At 47.0% G+C, this 23,734-nt stretch overlaps 2 protein-coding genes across 2 annotated transcripts; both read right to left on the bottom strand.

The window, feature by feature from the left end:
- Positions 1–7,768: 7,768 nt before the first annotated feature.
- On the bottom strand, positions 7,769–8,588 carry LOC127314486 (uncharacterized). The gene has a single exon (XM_051344952.2). The coding sequence runs from the start codon at positions 8,525–8,527 to the stop codon at positions 7,838–7,840; it is 690 nt and encodes a 229-aa protein (XP_051200912.1). The 5' UTR covers positions 8,528–8,588; the 3' UTR covers positions 7,769–7,837.
- An 866-nt stretch (positions 8,589–9,454) lies between these two features.
- Positions 9,455–19,034, bottom strand: LOC127314487 (lysine-specific histone demethylase 1 homolog 2). Its single transcript, XM_051344953.2, has 2 exons — positions 17,433–19,034; positions 9,455–10,498 (listed from the first exon to the last, which is right to left on the bottom strand). Exons 1-2 carry the CDS (start codon positions 18,976–18,978, stop codon positions 9,756–9,758), a joined length of 2,289 nt encoding a protein of 762 aa, XP_051200913.1. The 5' UTR covers positions 18,979–19,034; the 3' UTR covers positions 9,455–9,755.
- Between the last annotated feature and the right edge of the window lie 4,700 nt (positions 19,035–23,734).

Genomic DNA, 23,734 nt, shown 5'->3' with positions numbered 1-23,734 from the left:
CATAATCATGAACATTGGATGTTATTAATAACAAGGTTATGTCATTGTGTGAATGATATAATGGACACACCCAATTAAGCGTAGCATAAGATCTCGTCATTAAGTTATTTGCTATAAGCTTTCGATACATAGTTACCTAGTCCTTATGACCATGAGATCATGTAAATCACTTATACCGGAAAGGTACTTTGATTACACCAAACACCACTGCGTAAATGGGTGGCTATAAAGGTGGGATTAAGTATCCAGGAAAGTATGAGTTGAGGCATATGGATCAACAGTGGGATTTGTCCATCCCGATGACGGATAGATATACTCTGGGCCCTCTCGGTGGAATGTCGTCTAATGTCTTGCAAGCATATGAAAGAGTTCATAAGAGACCACATACCACGGTACGAGTAAAGAGTACTTGTCAGGAGACGAGGTTGAACAAGGTATAGAGTGATACCGAAGATCAAACCTCGGACAAGTAAAATATCGCGAGACAAAGGGAATTGGTAATATATGTGTATGGTTCATTCGATCACTAAAGTCATCGTTGAATATGTGGGAGCCATTATGGATCTCCAGATCCCGCTATTGGTTATTGGTCGGAGTGAGTACTCAACCATGTCCGCATAGTTCTCGAACCGTAGGGTGACACACTTAAAGTTGGATGTTGAAATGGTAGCACTTGAATTATGGAATGGAGTTCGAATATTTGTTCGGAGTCCCGGATGAGATCCCGGACATCACGAGGAGTTCCGGAATGATCCGGAGAATAAGATTCATATATAGGATGTCATTTTATGTGAAATAAAATGTCGCGGAAGGTTCTATGGAAGGTTCTAGAAGGTTCTAGAAAAGTCCGGAAGAAACCACCAAGGAAGGTGGAGTCCACAAGGGACTCCACCTCCATGGCCGGCCAGCCCTAGTGGGGGTGGAGTCCCAAGTGGACTCCACCATAGGGGGCCGGCCACCCCCCACATGGGAGGTGGGAATCCCACCTTTGGGTGGGAGTCCTAGTTGGGCTAGGTTTGCCCCCTCCTATGGAAGGTTTTGGTTTCGGGTCTTATTCGAAGACTTGGACACCAACACTTGGGATCCACCTATATAATGAGGGGCCAAGGGAGGGGGCCGGCCACCCCAAGACCATAGCTTGGCCGCCCCCCCTTGAGTGGCCGGCCACCCCCTCCCAAACCCTAGCTTTGCTCCTCCACTTCATATTTCCCGCGTAGCTTAGCAAAGCTCCGCCGGACTTCTACACCGCCACCGACACCACGCCGTCGTGCTGTCGGATTCAAGAGGAGCTACTACTTCCGCTGCCCGCTGGAACGGGGAGGTGGACGTCGTCTTCATCAACAACCGAACGTGTGACCGAGTACGGAGGTGCTGCCCGTTCGTGGCGCCGGAACCGATCGTGATCAAGATCTTCTACGCGCTTTTGCAAGCGGCAAGTGATCGTCTACCGCAGCAACAAGAGCCTCATCTTGTAGGCTTTGGAATCTCTTCAAGGGTGAGACTCGATACCCCCTCGTTGCTACCGTCTTCTAGATTGCATCTTGGCTTGGATTGCGTGTTCGCGGTAGGAAAATTTTTGTTTTCTATGCAACGTTATCCTACAGTCTTCTGGCTCCGGGAGCCTTAAGGTGAAATATTGGTTTTTCTATATTTTCCGGGAATTTTCCCGAAAGTTGGATTTCTGCACAAAAACAAGACACCAGAGCAATTCTGCTGAAAAACAGCGTTAGTCCGTGTTAGTTGTATTCAAAACACACAAGATAGAGGGCAAACAACAACAAAAGTGTTCGGGAAAGTAGATACGTTTTGGATGTATCACCAGCGTCCGTAGGAGTGTCTTGCTGGAAAAAAAACCCTGGAAGGTCAGGAGCTGCGTGACTATAGTGGGACGACCAAGTTAATCGCCGTGAGTGTGGAAGGCTTCTTCATCCATAGGAGGCATGTACATATCTTTGTTGTAGGTGCCAGTGTTGATGAAGGCATCAACATCGACATTGTCATCATCATCGACATAGTTGCCATCAAGTGGCGCCATGTCCACGTCCTTAGGTGGTGGCGGTTGCGATGCCGATGATGGGCGTACAACTGCCTTGCCTTTGGACGGTCGTTTCGGTAGCATTCCCAACAACTGTTGGTGGCGTGTGGTGGCGGCGACGACCGCCGATTCCTTCTGAGTGGCGGCGACGACCTACGGTTCCTTCTGTGTGGCGGCGATGACCGCCGGTTCCTTCCGGGTGGTGGAGATTCCTGAGGGTCGGGCGATCTTGGGATGGACGATAGGGGAGGTGGCACCAGTGGTGCGCCTGACACCCGGAAGACTCCCCCCCCCCCCCCCAAGATGAATCTGGTTCTTTGGTCATTTCATAATCCATGAGGTGAAATCTCCAAGGACCATCTTCTCCTCCTCGTCTGAGCCCGAAGGTTCAAAGGGGGGATGATGTCGTGATGCTCCGTCACTACCTGAGCAAACTTGACCCTCATCACGTTTTGGTCCATTTTAACATGGTGCATATCGCGGCTCTGCGGTTGTATGACAGTGCCGGTACAAACTTCCATCAACTCGCCGCTGGGCTCCACTATATGCAGGAGTATGCAAGGTTCTTCCTGGGTCAAAACATGTTGGGCATCATGAGATGCCAGTCATGAAAAGGCATATATATTTAAAGAAGATGACGCAGAGGACTAATTAATTAGTTACCTTCTTGATGGCGTCGAGCTCGGCTAATGTCGAGACAGGGGCGCTGTTGCCGGCGGCCGGCCTATCATTCTCCGACCGCTCGGGTGCATTATCAAGCACCACCACTCTATCATCTTCCGTGGTAGGGGCGTCGATGCGACCAAATGGAGTGGCGGCTGCAGGGTCACCAGTTCCGGCGACACGTTCGGGTTCATGCTTGAGTTGATGTCGGTGAAGTTGGGCATCCGCATTCCAAGCAGCTAACCCCTCCATCAACCCAAGGGGGGTGATCCGTTGGAGCCTCTCGTCCACTAACTTTTCTAGCACGTTGTTGTCCACTAGCTTTTCGTCCATGGTGGTGTCCAATTTCTTCTCTAGTGTCCACCTTCTTCTTTAGTTCCCGAACCTCAGCTTTATCCTTAGCTGTGGTCCTCCTCTCCTTTCTCGTCTTGGCGTCCGATCCGTAGTACTCGGATACCTTCATGCTTGTACCAAATCCGGACACACGGTCAGCTGACGTCGGCGGCTTGTTCACGTCCATGTTCTTATATACGTTCCTTGCCCTGTTGAAAGGCATGTCTCATGGTTTCTTTGACCCCTGGGACGACGGGCCAGCCTCAACACTAGTATTAAACTCCGCGTCCTTTAGACAAAGGAAATTAAGGTGGCCCATTTAACTTCATTATCTAATTAGATCAACCTCGCAATATAGAATTGAGATATCATTACCAGTAATTTCTCGAACTCCTTCACGGTATTATCTTCCGTAACAAATTCCTTCGTCTTCCAGTCTAACTTGTAACAGGACCGACAAAGTTCCTAACCTGTAGATCCGTGATTTTGTGCCAGGGGTTTTCTTTTCGCAGACGTTCAATCTCGCGGTCCTCCTTGTCCCAAATGGGTTGTTTTCCTCGGTAACCGCCGCTTTCGCAATGGTTCACCCCTATGTTCAGGTCCCGCATCTACCTCCCCCAGGCGGTCCATTTTTGAGCCTCCTCGGTGTTTAAGGACCACTTGAATGCATCGAAGTCTTCTTTCGAGAGTGTCGGCTCTTTGCTACTTATCTTCTCCCAACTATCACCATCCTCATTCTTCCTCTTCACTCGGGATCTCCAGCTGCTCAAGGCAGTGCTTCATCTTCGTGAGGGCTAAATTGTCTACCTTTTTATTGAACGGCTCTGGGAACATGTATCGTTGGTGAAGCTTCTGGAGGAGGGTTTCCGCCAAAGCCTCGTTGGCACCGCTTGTGATGTCCTTCGTGTTGATCGACATGCTTTCCCGGACGATGCACCATAGTTGCATGTTGTACCCTTTGACAAACTCCGAAGGCTCCAATGGTAGGCCACTTTCCGAGACCTTAGTGAATGCATATGTGAAGTTGGACATGTTTGTCACCATGATCCATGGTCAAACTGGCGGCCCCTCCGGACGCCGCTTTGATGGCGTTCCTTCAACCTCCAGCGAGGAGGCCCTTCCTGCAGATTGTTGCCGGACTTCAGCTTCTCTCCTCCGTCAAGTGATGTGTTCCCGACGGCAGCGAGAAGACCGTCAGTGGAGTCTCAATCGTGGTGGAGAAGACCAGGGACTTGATCGCCTTTTCTTTTTCTAGTCTAGGGTGTTTCCTGTAATTTTTCAGGACTGATATGTAATTTCTTTCTCTTTAAGTTCTGGATGTATTATGTACCCACCGCTTAGTTAATGCAGCTTCCGGGGTCCTTCTAGACCCTGACCCCAGTTTAAAAAAAGACTTGGACTATGACAACCTCTTGCAATGAATCCGTGCGACATATGGTCTTATGGTTAGCCTAAATGTTCTTTCTTCAAAGAAACATGCTCTACAAAAACATGACTTGAGACACTCGACTTCACTGAGCAAAATTGCTATTACTTTCCCCCGTTTCAAAAAAAAACAAATATCTCGGCAACATAATTTCAAACGAAGCAATAATCCTAGGGCACCACTAGGAATCGGACTCCGATTGTTTGCCTCCCATCGGACCCCTCTTCATCCGTTGGATTGGAAGCAGCAAGACCGTACGATTTTCAAGAAGCTTGCGTGTCTAATTCCATTAGTTGCGGCTAGACTGCATGCTTCTTCTTTAAATAATCCCGTAATCACGTCCATCCTATCCGGCAGTTTCCTAAACACTTACATGGGTTTGACTTCTTTCTGTAACCACTCCTAATTTCTGATTTTTTAGAAAATTAATACTCCATTTTAAGGATATTATCTAACTTCTTAGCTTCATTAACTTATGAAGCATGTTTTGGTTCCAAGGTTATTTTACTTTGCATCCTACGAAGTCGAAGTTTGCTTCGAAAAACCATTATTTTGCTTCCTTCTCCAGCTGCACAATAATATTAATTCATATATTAAGCTTCTGTATGAACCAAACTTAGGACAGCAAAATTTGCTTCAAACACACTAAAGTGTTATTTCCATACACTGAAGAATTTGCTTCTATGCGAAGAAACTACACATGATCCAGTTTTGAAACTATTACAAAATTTGCTCCTATCAAACCGAGAACCTGCTACCATGAACAATTTGGTATCAGCGTGGATTTTCCATTGTTCCTTCTATTCGCATAATACTTAGAGAGCTACAGTCGCGGAGATCAACTATGTGGTCGTAGAAGCCGGTTGATGTCCTTGCGGCGACCGAAAGACCAAGGACGACATGCGAGCTTGGTGCGGTTTCTTGATAGTCCTTTACCAGCCAGGCTAGTCTCTTGACAACCACTTAAATTATATCATTTGGCAACTGTTGCGGTTCGTGGCGACAAAACCTTCACCATGCCCTGGATCAGTAGCATGGACGAGGACGACACAGTCGTCTAGATCCTTGTCGTGCTTCCACCATGTGGCCAATGACCATGCACGGCCTAGAATGTATGGTATACAACAGAAACATATGTGAGAAACAAAGAATCATGGTCCACAAAGTATGAAGCAAAACAGGGACTTAGGTAGTAAGAAACAACAAATCATGGTTCATATTGTTCGAAGCATAGACTCAAGTAGTAACAAACATAATATTAATATGGTGGATGCATGGAAAATCAAGGGTTAAAAACTGATGTATTACAGAAGTACAATAAAGAAACAAATGTATAGGTCCAATGATTTATAAAGAAGTGCAGATAGATGCATATTTGTAGTCCACTGCCGGCACATTTGCTATGATATTAGATTTGAGGAAGCCCTAATGTATAGTGTAGAACCAAGATCAACAAGGTTCCCGATACCACATTTTGCTCAAGAATTTTACACTCGTTGAGACGTGTATGAGAGATGTATGAAGCACAAGACAATGTTTAAATTGAAAAATGGTATCAGAAATGGAAATAAAAACACAAACTCTAGAAGCATGCTTCCATTGGCACAAACTCTTTGTATGCATATAAGAAATAAATATAAGATATATACAGGAAGAAGTGATGCTTGTGCGAGGCAAACATTTGGTGATATCTCAACAACATTCATGTTGGGAAATGTATGAAGCATGAGGTAGAAATTAAAATTTAAAAATTAATAAATGGAAACAAAAAAAGAAACCCGAGGCAGTGTTACTATCGCGGCAAACCATCTGTACAAAGAAAGGCAGTGTTACTATTGCCACAAACTATGTGTACGAAAAAAAGAAACATTGGATAATATGAAGCAGACTTTTCATACCATCTCAACTTAACCCATTAGGGCATCTACAACGCAGGCGCTAAGAGCAGGTGTCAGGATCGCTATCCTGGTAGTTAGGCTCCTTTCCTGGCCGATCCCGGGAATCCGTCTTGCGTCGACGCTCCAAGATGAGCCGGGCGCTCCGCATCTTTCTCCCCTAGCGGCCCAACATCAGATACTATTTATGCGTCATGAAACAAATCGCGTTCAGCGCCTTGGTTAGCGGTTGCCGCTGGAGGATGGATCGCTAGGTTGGTTTTCTTTTTTCCTATATATTTCTTTTGATCGCTTAAGCGTCTAACTAAGAGTCCTCCATTGTACATGCCCTTATGGTGGAAGCATACAAATCTAGTACCGTTTTATAGCTAGATCTGGGCACAATAAAATAGACGTGAAAAATGGGGGATAATTCCCTATAACCCCCCTAGTTGGTGTTAAGTGAGCTCACAGGCCCCCCGCCGCTGTCTCTGACATGTGGGGTTTAAGTGACCTGGGGGGGTTATAGGGAATTCTACTTCAGGAAATAGGAGATGCATCTGATGAGGGTGCTGGGGGAACACCATCTACTTGAGGTGGAGGCAGCGCAAGGGGATCGGAGCGTGGTCATGCCGTTGATGGGGGCGTGGATCCTCTACAGTTATTCAATTACTGTACCGGTACAGTAATTGAGATATCTAACGTCCATTTACATCTGACGTCCATCAGTTGGTGTCCAGTATCTCCACGCCTCCTTAAACATAGGGAATTTGTTCCTAATTATTTCCATCACAAAACGCTGCCGGTTATGGTTAGTACTGAGCCCCGTTAGATCTAAATAGACGTGAGATCTCTACACTACTGTACCCGGTACAGTAATTGAAGAACTGTAGAGGATCCACGCCCCGTTGATGGGCACCACGGCTTCCTACTAACATGGCAGCGCTCCGGCGCCGTGGGAGCAGATCGATTAGGAGGAGGAAATTTTGGGGAGGAGAAAAGGACGATCTAACCTGCAGGTAAATTTGTGGCGTGGTTAACGGGGGTGGGAGGAGTGGACGGGCCGTCCGATGGAAGCGAGATGGACAGCATCCGATCGGTCCGACGATTGGCTTCGGCCTTGGATGTGTAGTGTTTACCATAATCCTAGTGGCTAGAAATGGAAAGAGTGTACGTTACATTTCTGCTGGAAAGAAAGTAAGATTTTATTGCAGCGACAGCGATGCAAGCCGACAAATTTCTTATTGTCATTAACTTGCTTACAGCCAAGCTACTCCCTCCTTCTCAGTTTACTAGTCCTCCCCGTTTCCCTAGGTCGCCAATTTGACCTATATAATTTAAATTATAGAATGCAAAAATTATATCATTAGAAAATAGAACATCTAAACTTTGTAATGATATAATTTTTATAACATATGACTAATGCTAACTTGATCAAATTTACGATCTAGATGTAGGTGCACGCCTTATAAACTGTGAAAGAGGGAGTATTAATTTCTTCGAAAGTTATGGATGCATGCCCATGGATCTATAGGCATCCACGCCGCGTCGTTTCTCCGGCGGCGTCGGCACCAGGCTGCACAGCAAGCCGGCCAGGAGGGTCTTGTTCCGATCGGCGAGGTTCCTGTCGCTCAGCGGCGAGGCCGGGTAGGCGAGCAGTCTCCTCCTGCACGCGTCCATACCGCGGAGGCCGCCCATGTAGTCCTGCTTCAGGTCGGCGGCCCCGTCGCAGGTGGAGGAGTTCCCCGCCCGCGCCAGGTCGTCGGCGATGTGGCTCATGGACCGGCGGGCCGCCTCATAACCATGCAGGCAGCCGGCGTAGGCGACCCGCTCGTCGCTCGGGAGTACCGCGTGGCCGCCGCGGCGGTCGTACAGCAGCGCCTGCCTGGCGGCCGCCTTGGTGGCATCGTAGGCGTCGAGGGCGCTGCGCGCCGCGACGGCGGCATAGCGAGTGACCGGCGACGCCGCGCGACGCGAACGGCGCCCCAGGAGCGTGCGGAGGCAGAGCCGGTGCATATGGCGCGTGCCGCAGACCACCGAGCACGCCTTCACCGCGGTCATCGACGGGACGTCAGGGCACGCGTGCTGGTGGTCGCCGCTGGTCGCGCCGGCGGCGAGGAGCGAGAGTGCCACGGCGAGGAACTGGATGTGTTTGGTCATGCTGCGTGGTGTGGTGGAGATGATGCGATGACGCATGAGCGTGTCGTAACTCGTAACTGAAGGGGAGATATATGATGAGGATGTCTCTTTATCGAAAAAAATGACGAGGATGTCTGGATCATATGTACAGTTTTTTTTTTTTTTAGAGGCATATGTACAGTATTTGATGACCGTTGGGTGCAAAGACTTTTGGTGTGTAGACGAATCTAGATATGTATAGTTGCCTTCATAAAAGTACAATATTGTGTTATGGAAATTTCAGACTTTATTTTGTAATCGCTGGAAACAGCCTATGTATATCTCTACCATGTTCTATTTGCTACTATAAATATATATATGTGGTATTGATTGTAAAAAAAGATGTGTTTTGTATTTTTCAAAACATGAAAGGTGACCTAATGTGAAATCCACACACATCATTGCCTACACACTTTGCCACATTTGAATGTTATTATGCAGGTTCAAGACAGAATTGACATTTTCCAGTTAAGAAATGTTGAGGACCCAGATAATCTAGTCACATAGCTTCCAGTGCGGTCGTCTTCATGGTGATCTTACGTCTCATTCCTCCGTTCACTAGCGGTCAGAAGAAAAAAACAGAAATTCGCTGCCACAACAAACTTGTTATCGATGGATCATAAGACCCAACATCGCATCTTACTCAAAAAAAAAAAAGGAAATCAACAACAACCGTGCTTGGGGCCATAGTTCCAGTCCTTTCCTGCCTCTCCACGAGGCAAATCTTTTGGTGACTTGTACAATTTCAGTTCAGTCCTATATATGCAGATCCAAATTCCCAGGTATGTGTATCCTCGATGTATCGAGGCTGGAGCTGGGAGTAGCCTTCAGTGTATATAGCTCTGATGTCCTGCTCTGAGACCTGATAGCTTGTTTTGTTCCCCTTTTAACTTCTGAACAACTACTATGTAGCAACTATGGGTAATAAGTTCATCCAGGCTGTCATGGTCAGAATGACATGCTCGTCTGACATTATTAGCCAGATCAAAAGGCGAAGCAAACATTAGCACCAGAGCACTGAATCTACTGCACGTCTAACCTACTCTAATGTATCAACATTACCACATTATGCAGCTTACAACGGGGAACCCAACACGGCGCTATCTTGGATCCTGCCCCAAGTCTGAGTTTGTACAACACTACATTACAAAACAATCTTACTTGAGAGATGCTTCAACCTAACTAGAAATGCTTCTCGTCTACAAAGAGAATAAAACAATCTGGTAGTGGTAAACACATGTCAATGTCAGCTTCTGAACTTCTTGGCGCTCTGCAGCCTCTTCCTAGCTTTCTGAGTGCTCACGATGCTAAGAATAAGAGAGTTGCCTACATCACACGTATTGTCGTAGCCCATAAGCTTGACACAAAGATCCTTGCATAGCAGTCCTAGCCTAGCCTGGTCATCATCGCCTGCCAGTTGCAGCTGATCGGCCTGCTGTCGGAAGATGGTCGCGTATAAATGGAAGGCTTCATGGTTCGCTGCCTTCTCAGCCGCAGGCTCCTGATCCTTTTGATCCCCTACTGGACCTAGAAGCAAATCTTTCCAAAGTGTAATCCTGAGCAATCCCAAAGACTGTGGATCATCGGGTGTCATAGAGGAGGACACAAACGAGAATCTCCCGAATTCAAGATCTGGCTCTGCGAAGAGATCTTCAAGGATGCCATCGGTAGGTCTAGGGCTTCTCTGCAGAGCGTACTTCTTTGGATCTGAATTCACTCTGCTTTGTGAAGCCCGGAAAATCCTAGCAGCTTCTCTTAGTCCGCTCAGTAAGGCACCGTGCATCGTTGCAGGGTATGCACGGTTTGTGGCTTCTCCAGCAAAGAAGAGATGGTCATCACTGACACTCTCAGCAAGAATGTCATAGTCCGTTCCAGAAGACCCGACTCTGATGTGGGAGTACGAACCGCAACAAAAAGGGTCACTACCCCATCTTGTGCAAGCTGATTGGATAGGATCAGGCACAGTAACACCTTTTGGGCCATAGATACCTGCACAATATGATGAATAACACTTTAAGTGCTTATTATAACAAATAAAATCAAACATTTCAAGACAGAGAATTTGCATGTGTCCCCTAGTTAGCTTCTACTGTCCCCTGATACTGTTATCTATGGATCCCCACCCCACCCCCATATGCCGTACACTGGGTGTATGATAAGCTAGGATGCGCGGATACTTCTAAAAAGTGACGTATCGGGCGTATTGGATACAGGGATACCTTTGGATACCTCCGCATACCCCTTGATTTTCCATTTTTCAAAAAAAGAAAAACAATTTAGATACATGTAACATATATCGCGGATACCTCTCTGATACGAGAAACATGCCTTTGTGAAATCATGTAGACATTGTGGCGGAAATATTCGATTGAGATGCTAGTATTGTATTTAGAAATATAGAGGGACGCTACAAGAGAGTTTAACCACATTTGATCAAGATATCCGGGACGAGGATCATATAATGCCTAATGTGACCGATCCTATGTTCACCAACTTTATAGAAAAGTTGCAGCGGTTGGAGAAAACTAGGATCGTATTTACGGTGCAGTTTTCATATTTCTGCCATCTTATACGTACTATTACTAAATTGCCTATTTTCTATAAATATTGATCATAAATATTTTTTACTAGTTATTATGTACTCCCTCCATCCCATGGAATAGGGCGTAATTTTTTCTGCACGACGATTAAGGCGAAAAAGCAGCAACAGTTTCCCAACTTACCCCTAATAAAACGGCTGCCCCTTAATTTCTCTCCTCTGAGTTAATAGGCATGACTCCTGGATTTTCTAATCTTTTTCTCGCATGCGCATGCATGTCCAATGACAGTTACCGCTCCCTTTTCCTGATTTTAAGGATCGATTAAAACTGTTGTGAGGTCAGTATGGGGAGAAATGGGGCAAAACACATCCCACGCCTTAAGCTTTGGCGAAATTTTGAAAAAAATATTACGTCCTATTCCTTGGGAAGGAGGGAGTATATACAGACGTGCCCCAGTATCCGTGTTTTTGAAAAATTGACGTATCACGGTATCTTCCGTATCACCATATGTGGGCATTCTAGATGATAAGTTGATACAAAACAGAATGATGACTGTTTGAATCCATGATGACAACTTAAGAATCAAAGACCTATGCTGAAAGGAGAATGGTTTTCCTAACCAAATGGAAACAGTTAGCAGTTTTGATATTTGAATTCTAACAAAAGAACCTAAATAATATAGAACTTGATTACTCCAAATTTCAGTCGTATGATTGTGGGGATTTCAGAGAACATCAACAACATCAAAGCGTTTTGTCCTAAACTAGTTGGCTAGGCTAGACATGAAACCCAACAGAAACCCAAGAAAAACAAAAGGAGAAACCGCTTTGATGAGCCCATGTGCATCTCTGCGACCATGGGTGTACGCAGCGGGTGGGCCGGGGGGGGGGGGGGGGGGGGGGCGTGGCCAAAAAGCCCAATTGGCCAGACGACAGCCGGTCTTCCTCCATGCATCGCGACCACAGCGCCGCTTTGATGAGAGACTGTGAGAGACGACGAGTCGACAACTCCCCCCACCGGCCGCCTCGGCCCCCAGCGCCTCCCCTTGCCAGCTTACCTTCCTCTGCCCCTCCCTGACTCCGGCCGCTGCTGCGGCGGTGCAGCGCTGCTCCCGGCTCCGCCCAAATTCTCAAAATCTGGCTGGATAGGTGAAGGTAAATTGCCCCTATTCTCTGTATTACTGTTAAAATTGCTCATATTAAATTTGCTACTGTTAAAGTGGCATTAGCATTGATTCAGTAAGTAGTTTGACACTTCTAGAAAACTAGAAATGAACAGGAATATAAGTCACTTATATGTTTGAATAGCAAAATTGCATCACTTTTCGAGAAAATATGGTAGGTTCAAATGTGTTATCATCTTGGTGACCTCTCTATTTTTCTTGTTAAAACAAAAAAAAGCATGGGAAACCCCTACGGTAAATTTTCAATTAAATGAAAGAATGGGAAGATGAAGTCTTTACATAATTTTAAAAAAAAAGGAGAAACAAAGAAGGAAAAAAATCTAAACTACGGACAGGAGCTAGAAACTATCGACCCATGTTGCAAGAGCTTGCTTGTGTTTGAGTTTGACCCTATGGGTAATCAGCAACAATATCTTTCTTAAAAACCAGTCCCCGATGGGTGAACTTTCTCAAAAGTGAATCCATTTCGTTGCCTCCAAATACCCAACTGATATTGCTCATACCGGTGGCACATTTGATATGTATATATATATGCATTGAACTTCAATGTTGACGATCGATTGGCTATATGTATTATTCATTTGCAAACTTTCATCACAACGGGGAAAGCGCAAAAGAAATTTTTTTGGAGGTGTGCCCACCCACCAATTTTTTCCTGCGTCCGCCACTGTCTGCGACACTCATTTGTTGGATGTGTTGTCTTTTAATGTGCCAACATTCTGCTCCATATAGCATCAAGGTCTGATCTCCGTCCTATAAAACTTTCCTTTTAGCTTTTGTGGGACCTTCAGTCACATAGGATTCCAGATGCTTGCTGCCACTTTATCCACCTTGCCTTGATCCTCCTCGATATCATCATTGCGTTGTAGCATTGATCCCAAGTATCGGGAGGGGTCCCTCTTAGGCATTATGTGTCCTTCTAAACTAACCTTTCCCTCTTCGCACCCAACCATACTAACGAAACCCAAAAAAATACAAGCCAATACTTTGGTATCCCTTATTGCAAGTGCCACGTACAACCCTGTTGTTCCAAAATATTATGTGTAATATTACACCATGATGTGCTACATGCGTACACTTTTTGAGATCAACTGTGTCTAACCTTAGTGAGCAGGGGCGAAGCTCCCAATAGGGCAAGGTAGGGCAGCCGCCCTACCTTGATTTTTGGTGAATACATTTAGATGCGTGTGTTTTTTCTGAAAATTTTGAGTGGTCATACATCGAAAACAGACTCTGTATGAGAAAGTTATGCTTGTTTTAGTGAACACAGCGCAAAATCGACTGCAAACCAAAAACATAGACTATTATCTCCGAACATATACTCATATTATATGAAAATATTATATGTTTTAGTGAACACAGCGCAAAATCGACTGCAAACCAAAAACATAGACTATTATCTCCGAACATATACTCATATTATATGTTCAATGTGAAAACATTGTTTGATAACAGAGATTTATTATTGATTGTACCTTAGTATATACAGTATAAGATAAGTTCAAGTTATTCATTATTCATACTGGCGAAATTGGAGATTTTAGAGATTTCTCGATATTTAAAAGGAATGTCATATTTTCTCCGACCGCCTTATCACCCATTAAGATGACATTGGTTTTACACGTGGCGGCATTAACAATTCAAAGGAATTTCCGGCAACAAAGATAACCAAGACCGAGTTATCCATCAAACAAGAGACAATCAAACATCTTGCTTGTTTGAATTACATAAGACTTTTTAAAAAGAGGTAAAACATTGCCATTGAGTAGGCATTATTGATATATTTTTTAGGTTCTATTTATAACCAAATATGTTTTATTTTTTTATTGATTGTGTTTGAACCATATGCATCATTATTGTTTTAGGACTATTTTCTATTTTCATTCTTAAAAGTTCGCCCTACCTCAAATCTTTTTCGTCCTTCGCCACTGTTAGTGAGTGTATGTAAAACAAAGCTTAACGGGATATTCAACAATTGGAAATAGTACTAAATTTTGCTCAAATTGTTTCAAATCTGAATGCTTCAAATTTTACGTGTTCTCCCCAAAAAGTACATATAAGCATACTCATTATCTTTGAAGGAAGGGGCACCAAAAGAGAAGGATAAGAGCATCTCCAGCCGTCTCCCCGACAAGGCCCCTAGCAGCCGTTTTTTACATCCGAACGACGTTATTCGGCCCAGCCGCGCCCCCAGCTCCTCGTTTTCCCCCGGATTTGGCCTTTCGTCCGTCCGGAGAGCCCAGGACATCCCCGGCCCCCCGGGGTGCGCTCGGGGACTACGGACGAGAGAAAAGCGGGGACGGGCCCGCTCTGTCGACGAGAGAACACACGAACCCCACCACTTTGTCGTCGCAAATCCACCCTCCCCTCCCGTTGCTCTGTCGCCGCCGGCACCAACCCTCGCCAATCCGCCGGCCGGTTGCCTCAACTCCGCCGTTCCTCCACCCAGCCGCCTATATTCAGCCGCCCGTCCTCCCCTCTGCGTATTTTCCGCCCTCCAAAAGCTCCCTCGCATCGCGCCTCGTCGACACACCCGGCAGGTGTTCGTCCAATTGCCTGGCCAGACATGGACTCCAATGAGGAGGAGCAGATGTTCGCCGAGATTTTTAAAGAAGAAATGGCAACCGCCGCCCAAGACGAGGAGCACATGCTGATCCTAGCTTGCCTGTCCGGCTTGTACGCCGAGTCGGCCATTGGTCACCGTGGTGGGTCGACACCAGGTCGCCGGAAGTGCAAGCCGAGGCAGCGAATGGAGGGCTACTGCATGCTCTACGCCAACTACTTCGCCGACGATCCATTGCACGGTGAGGCTGTTTTTAGGCATCGTTTCAGGATGAGCCGGAAGCTCTTCCTGAAAATTGTGTATGCCCTTCGAGAGTACAACTCCTATTTCAGATGCAAGTTGGATTGCACCGGCATGGCAGGGTTCTCCGCCCTCCAAAAGTGCACGGTGGCTACGCGGATGCTGGCATATGGAGCTCCTGGCATATGGAGCTCCTGGTGATTCTACCGATGACTATCTTCGGATGGCGGAGTCCACCGCCTTTGATTGTTTCTACCGGTTCTGTAGGGCGGTGATAGCCCTGGTCGGGGACATCTACTTGAGATCACCCACTGTCGAAGACACTGCTAAGATCCTCACTGTCAATGAAGCTCGAGGATTTCCAGGGATGCTTGGAAGCATTGACTGCATGCATTAAAAATGGAAGAACTGTCCGTTTTCCTGGCAAGGGAATGTACAAGGGTCACAAAAAATGCTGCACTGTGATACTTGAGCTCCGCAGCACGGATACGGGGTAGAGATGGCGTGTCCGTGTCGGATACTGTATCCGATACGGATTCGGCTCCGATACCGTATCCCTACGGTTTTGGACGCATCGGTAAATAAATGAATTTAAAAAAATTGGTGATAATTCGGATACCTATTCCGATACGTTTTGGATACAGATTTGACCCAGCCAAATGAAAAAACCCTACCCCCTCGGTCACCCGCTCCTCGTCACATACCACCTTTCTGCCACATTGGCATTCGGCAAGGAGCCAGGAAGCAGCAGCACGCCGCTTTGACGGCAAGAAGCAGCTCATCGTCTCCTCCCTCTGTTCCTCCTCGCCAGCAGCCGTAGCAGCCTAGCAGGCAGCAGTCTCCTTCCTCCTCTGATCCTCTCATGCATCATACTCTCCCTCTCCCTCTCTTTACTTTTGGAGTTCTGAGCAGCAGTTTGCCAAGGAACAAGAAGGTTGCCGAAAGGAAGTCGAGCGTGCATTTGGTGTCCTCCAGCAGAGATTTGTTGTAGTCCGGTTCCCCGCTTTGACTTGGTCCAAAGATCAGATGTAGGAGGTGATGAACTGTTGTGTGTGCTTACACAACATGATTATCGAGAATGAGCGGAAGTATCCGATTCCTCCGAGCAAGCAAGTTGCACCATATGACAGAGAGGGTCCTCTTGCACAGCCTAACCACCAGGTGCCGGCATCGTGAGCTGCGTTCATCGCTATGCGTCAGGAGATTCGAGACTCCACAATGCATCAACAGCTGCAGGATGATCTGGTAGAGCACATATGGACGCTTCGAGGTAACACCAACTAGTTTCCATTTGATATGTTTCAAAACTTGTCTTGTTTTGTTGAACTGTAACGTTTATTTGTAAGAATAAGCCAAATGTTGGCAAAACTGGTCAAATTCGCCGAACTATATTTGATTTTGGACGTTTCCAGGGACGTTTTTTTCTCAAAAACGCCGAACGCCGGGTGTCTACCGGGGAGACGGCTGGAACTTCGGCGCTCCCCGTTCGAAACTTTCGTCCAATCCGGCGCTATTTAGCGCCGGATTTGGCCGTGGGGAGCGCCAACTGCTGAAGATGCTCTAAGGAGACTTTTTCAGGAACTTTGGGCAGTGAACATCAGAGCTGATTAAGAAATATGGTGGGGGACAGAATACCCTAGAATAAGATGCATGAAGGGAAACATCTGAAAATCAACATATGGAACTGGATATGGATTTTTGGGCAAAGGCAATATGTTAGTCTTGAGATGAGGAGATAAAACTGGAATTGGCATTTGTTTCCCAAACTACGGTTGAAGTCTTGGATGAGGCACTCTCTCTGTTAAACAACACATGCCGTCTTAGGTTGCAATACAGTCTCCGGTACACAACTTCAATGTCAGATTCATATCGTGGAGATATTTTCATTAGGATAATACAAATAATGTACTCCCTCCATCCCGTAAAGAATGTCGCAGATAAATTTTGATGTATCTAGACACTATAGATACATCCAAATCTAGACAAAACTGGGACATCCTTTTTGGGACACAGGGAGTATGACATATTAATATCGAAGTTCGTAATTTTGAAAGCACCCATTCTATCATGTATTTATTTGATCTCTGCAGAGGCATTTCGAATGGATGTAGATATGATGCTCCACGAGAATGGTGATGGGGAGTAGGAGAACAATCCTTTAGCCTAGTAAAGACACACTGTCTTCACGGAACGAAATTTGCTCAGCCCCGTCCCCTGAAGGTCATATTGGCATCTCCGATGCAAAAGGTGCATCAAGATGTACTTCAATGTGACACGTTATAAAATCATCGATGCGATCATAGTTAAACTTCCAAGGAAGATTATAATTAACTTATGAAGACACAATGCATTTTAATTTTAGTACTCCAAGAAGAATACCAAGGATTAGTTGATTACCTCGAAGAATAGCAAGTACCCGATGAAGCGTGACAACAGGATCAACCTTTTCAAAATCCAGAGCAGCCTCTCCTGCCACAAGTGCGATAAGTACTGCGCCGCCAGAGACAGTATGGTAGCTGTAGAAGAGAAAGAATTCTCCACGCTTGCTGCTGTCCTTATTCAAACACCCAAATGTGTCAATGTCTTCATCCCAAAACACGGATGGGAATACCATGGCCACTTTGTTCAACAGACCAAACCCCAACCTCTGAATCGCTCCAAGCTTGCTTTGAGGCAACTCCGGTTCAAACTGGATGCTCCCACTCTTGAGCACCCCAAGAGGGACAGTGCAGAGCGCCATGTCGGCCTGAAAAACCTGCCCTCCTTCCACGGTGATGCTCACCCCATCCACTCCATGCTCAATCCGCTTCACCGTCTTCTCATACAACACCGGTACGCCGTCGCATAACGCGTGCACGAGCCTCGAGTTCCCTCCAGCCAAGAAGCAGTGGTCTCCACCCATCTCAAACTGGTCGTCCTGGTCCCAGTGCGCCAGCGAGAGCTCCGATAGGCAGCCGGCGTTGGAGAACTCAAGGTTGGCGAGATGCCAGTCGAGAACCTCCCTCTCCTCCTCGGTTTTGGCCACGCTGTAGAGCCTTCTGAGCCTCTCAATCCCTTCCCCGAGGGAGATCCCCTCCGCGGCTTCCTTGAGCGCCTCCCGCAGCTTGGTGGCGTGGTCTAGAAGCGTGTTGAAGACCAGAGTGATGACCCTATCGAGCCTGGTGCCGACAGTCCGGCCGTCGGGGTAGTAGAGCGGGCAGCGGTCGCGCACCTTGTGGAGGGGAATCCCGAGCTGGCGCGCGAGCACGCCCAGCGGGTTGGCGTGGATCCCGGTGATGACGCTCCCGCCGAGCTCGACGGCGGCCTGGCCGTCGCCTAGGCGGGCGGTGTAGACGCGGCCGCCGGGGCGGGCGCGGCCTTCCAGGACGAGCACGCGGAGGCCGAAGCGGAGGAGCTGGCGCGCGGCCGCGAGTCCCGCGAGGCCGGCGCCGACGACGAGGACGGACGCGGCGGGGCCCTCGGGCGCGTCGGGGGGCGGGGAGGCGGGGAAGGCGGGCGAGACCCCGAAGTTGACGTGGCCCTCGCGGGTGAGGAACCCGTGCGCGGCCGCGACGAGGTGGTCGTATGTGGCGGCGACGGTCTCGAGCACGCGCGCGCGGGGTAAGGGTACCCGCGGGTCGGCGCGCCAGGAGGCGAGGATGTGGTTGCGGACGACGATGTAGTCGTTGGGCGCGGCGGCGTCGGGGGCGGCGAGGACGGCCTCCTCGGCGGGGAGGAGCTCGTCGATGGGGAAGCCGAGGGAGAGCGCGATGAGCGCCTCTGTTTCGGTCTCCCGCTGGCGCTCCTCCGGGGAGAGGCGGCGCAGGCGCCGGATGCGCCGCGACGGGGAGTTCCCCAGGTAGGCCTCCAGGGCGTTGTCGACGAGCGACTCGTCGTAGGAAGCCGCGCGCACCGACGCCGCCCGTCGCGGCGGGCGGCCCGACGGCGGCGGCGGCGACGACATCGGCGCCGGGAAGGGAGGGGAGAAGGGTCGCGGCGGGGGTTTGGGTTTGGGCTTTGGGGAGGGTGGGGTAGGTGGGAACTGTGAGGAAGACTTTGGGCTGCTACCTGCGTTTGAATGACTGGTGGTCCCGGGAATGGCAGTGGGAGGTGGGCGTGCGGGATAAACCCAAAAGCGGGTGATGACGTGCGCCGTATCTGCGTCTGGTGGCCCGCATATCAGTGACCTATTGAGTCGATGACGTCGGTAAAGAGTCCTGACAACTTGACATGGTGCAAATTTTGCCACATGTCATGTGGGGTACAGGTTGGTCTGGGCCACTCTGTTCGGGGACACGACTATCTGGCTAGCCCGTCTGTGGCCCGCGGCGCTCTGGGCTGAATTTTGGTCCGTTTGCGGCCGCAGGTTCAAAATGCGTCACAAATCAGGTCTACCCATAGTGATTGGACCCAGCAACCCATAGTGATTGGACCCAGCAACGCAAACGCGGATGCCATGCCCCAATCCACCGCATCATCACGGGGAAAAAAAGAACAACTTTGAGGCGTCCTGCAGCGGTACCAAGAAGGCGGAGCGGATGCATAGGGTGTCGCTGCCCGTCAACGTGGCGCGGCTCTGCCTAGCAGGCTCAGCTACCTCCGGGTGTCTGTCCCGACCATGCCTCCGCGCGAGCCAGAGAGAAGCGGCGGTGCCTGTCGTCTGACAACCGCGCAGATCTCGCCTACGCCATCGACTCCAACACCCAGCGCAAGACCGAGAAGGATTCGAGAAGAATGGCGGGCTTCCTCGGCGACTGGGACTTTGCCTCGTCATCGAACACGGGAGCCGTCGGCACCTCCACAGGACGACGACGACAGCGACGCACTGGCCTACCACAATGAGGAGGCCAAGAGCGACAGCGACGACTACGTCGACTGCATTTTCCAGGAATGGCAGTTGGCCATGGCAGTGGGCTGAAAGTTTGAGTAACCGGCGACGATGACGGACGACGAGATCGCGAGGCTCGGCGTCCTCGTCTCGGAGGTGGACCGACGGTGGCAGCTGCCCCGGTACGCCACCGACATCATGCCGCTGGGCCTCACGGCGGAAGAGGCCCTACGACGGGCGCTCGAGGACACGGCCACGCAACCGCTCCACCGCCGGCATGGGATGCTCCACCTCCACCACCGGAGTGGGCTGCTCAACCACCAACACCGGCGTGGGCTGCTCCACCTCCACCACCATCAATGACACCGGCCATATGTTCCGCCGCTTGCCAACTAGCCGTGGCCGGTACCGGAGCTCATCGTGATCGACAGCGATGACGACGACTGAAATATCCCAGATTTAGAGACAACAAAATGAGAGAACATCAAAGTGTGCATTGCATTCATGCATAGAAAATTCGGGGAATTTTCGCGCTTTCAAATAAAACTTGTCACACTAACTGAAGTTTCACTTGACTTGCTGGAATTGAAGTAGCTCAAGTCAAGCGCTATAAACCTCAATGTGATCTTTGCTAAACCCTTGTTTTGGGTAGACATAATCTGATCCATAGGTTGGATCAAAAGGAACTAGAACTATTACACAACACTTTAAATGAGGATCAAATACCAAATCCTATAAAGGATCATAACATGGTATTCCTTACAACAACACATTCTTTAAGAATCAAACCCCAATTGATTAAAACACTTAAAAGTTAGCAACTAGCCAACTACCTTTGTGTGTAATTTAATACAATTTTAAACTCATTACCAAATAAGGTAAACCACAGGGTCTAAAGTGCATAAAAGCCACACATTCTTATTTAAATCATAACTTATTAAATACATGGAATATCATAAAACTAAATCCGTTTACATTACGAATTATAGTCCAAACTATTTGAATAAAACTAACTATGAGTATTTTGAAACTCATATGATCATGCCTTGGTGAATTCAAACACGAACTATTCAAAATTGAGGGATAACCTTCATCCTTGATCTTTTGACCAATATTATAATATAAACCAATTAAAGATGATATAGTGTCTCATCCATAATAATAAACCCATCCACAAGATATTTAGTAACAAATGCCACTTGGCTCTCCAAAGATAAATCATATGAGAGGATAATGATCATGCCACATAGGATGAAAATATCTACATGACTTGCACTCCAAGCTATGCCACCTCATGCTCAAAGGATTGCTATGGATGAGGGCATGACAACCAAGCACCTTACTCATCAAACCAAAACAAGAGTCACCATGTGTCATGATACTAGAGCTTGTCCAAGCCTATAAATAGAGCCACACCCTTCATCCATTTGCTCATCTACTACCATGATGCATGGGAACAAACACATAGAGCCACTCCATGCATTAGCTAGGATCAAGATGAAGAAGCTAGGAGGTGGAGGCATACCACAAGATGCAGGTTTATCAGATTTCCTGAAGAACAAGCTACAGAAGATACCAAGGTAGAATTCCTAGGCAAACCATATATTTAGAGGATCATATCATCATCTCTTGAGAAGGACTTTAGGATATTCCAAGACATTGAGAAGTGAGAGAAGTTATAATACTAACCATAGCCATGTTCATACAAGAATATTAGAGAAGTACTAATCCTAGTTGTTCAAGTCAATATTTGACCTTGGAGGTGAGAACCCTACTCCAATAGCAATACCTTAGGAAACCAATTCCATAATCATCATAACTTGGTATTCATTATAAAACCTAAGAATCTAGGATGAGTGTGATGAAAGGAATACTAAAGAGGGATTAGTGAGGAATGAGTGGATCTTGTCTAACGCATGATTATACCTTGTAGATATAGATGATAAGTTAAACCCATATGATTAATAGATCTTATCTACCACATAAAATAATAAGTATATCACTAGTAGTTAACCCCAGACCAATCCTCATGCATTGTATGGAGGAGTAACCCTAGCTAGCCAATAAAATCTAATCAAAGCTTATGCTTATACCCAATTCTAGCTTGTGTATCATATGGGTAATCCCAACTAAAACCCTAGACCACATTTGAATCCAATCCATGTGTCATTTGGGATCATAAGTAGAACCCTACCATAACTCATTTTCATTTATGTTTCCATTAATGAAACATAAATAAAACCCTAGACCACATTAATTTTTTCCTTATTGCCTCAATTGATAAGTACAAATGAAAACCCTAAATCATATCCATATTGAACATATGCCTAAACCTGTGCATCATGGATCACAAGTATAAACCAAGTAATATATATCTAAGCTAAATGCCATTGAAGTGATTAGTGTAAAACTACCCTACATGTCCTATTTTAGTGGTTAAATCTGATAAGTACCATATAACCAAATATCCATTTTAGAAAATGCAGGACTTATAATCATCAAATGATATGTCTAGGAATTCCAAATCAATGTGTTAATTAAACCATATTAATAAATTTAGAACGAAACCTAAACCATATTTTAAATCATAGAAATAATGGGACACATGAAATCATAACTCTAACACCATCTTCATTAATAATTTGTTTTAAATTCTAGTCATATTTAAAATGCATATGAACAACCAATATTGTTAAACACATTAGCAAAACCTAATAATATGTTCATCATGCAAATGTTATAAATTTCAAATCACTTAAACAGATTTGGTTCCTAAATAAAAAGAAATTGAAATGAACACATAAATTCATGTCTATTTTAAATGACCTCACAAAAATACCAATTTAATCAAACATTAAATATTTGTTTGAACAAACAATTATGCGGTATGCATTATTATCAAGTTCTATTAAGATTGAAGTATTTAAGAACCTGCAAGAATAAATAGAATTCAAATTTGAGTTCAAATAACAAATTTAAAATAGAAAATAAAAAGAGAAATAGAAAAAAAGAGGACTTACCGCTGTGGACCTCAGCAGCCCAACAACATCCCAGGAGCAAGCCCAAACGCCAGCCCAGTCCACAACCGAAGCAGCCCATGCCAACTTACCGTTTCGTGAGGAGAAGATCGTCTTCTTCCTCCTCTCGCTCGCATGCTCGACACGGCGTCGTCGCCGACCACGTCTGCGTCGCCGATAAGATCAAGCTGCACATTGCAGAAGGTTCCAAAACCTTTTCCTATCCCTCTCGCGTCCGAAATATCTCGTTCACGCCAAGATTCGTGCCCGACAGTAGCTCACCGTCGCTCGCAGTATCCCGACCATCGTCATTGATGAAAGGACGAACCAGACCTCGCCTCGCTCTATAAATATGCAAGGAGCTTCTCCAGGAAAACCTAGAACCTCGCCGCCCATCTATTTATTCTTAGTCGCCCTCCAACTCTCGCGTTCTTCCACTTACTGTCACCGGTGTTGAGCATGGCGCCGTCAACTGGAGTCGTCCTAGATCCCATGGCGTAGCTTGTTAGATGCGCCTGGCCTTGTAGATCATCTTGGTGGAGTACAACATCAAGGGGAGCTCGGTGCCATGCCAATTTTGGAATTCCCTTTCTCGGTATTTCGCTAGTAATGGCTAAATCAAGGTCGACTCCGGCGGCAATCATCGTCGCCGCCTACACCATCATACTCAGGGTGAGTTTGCGCGTCTATAGAGCTAGATCTTGCTTCCTAGAGTGCATTCTAGGTCGAGTTCGTATTTTGGCAGAGTCACGCCGCCGCAGTTGAGTTCGCCGGAGTATCTCCGGAGACCTTTAGGTGGTGGCGTTGATGCTCACTTGCTCAGCATCGAGTCGCGGTTCGAACGCACCTCAAATCATCGTCTATACTGCCCTGTA

The sequence above is a fragment of the Lolium perenne genome, chromosome 7 (genome assembly GCF_019359855.2).
Source record: "Lolium perenne isolate Kyuss_39 chromosome 7, Kyuss_2.0, whole genome shotgun sequence".
Lineage (NCBI taxonomy): Eukaryota > Viridiplantae > Streptophyta > Magnoliopsida > Poales > Poaceae > Lolium > Lolium perenne.
The sequence above is the reverse complement of the archived record's forward strand: the minus strand, read 5'-3'. Positions and strand labels throughout refer to the sequence as shown.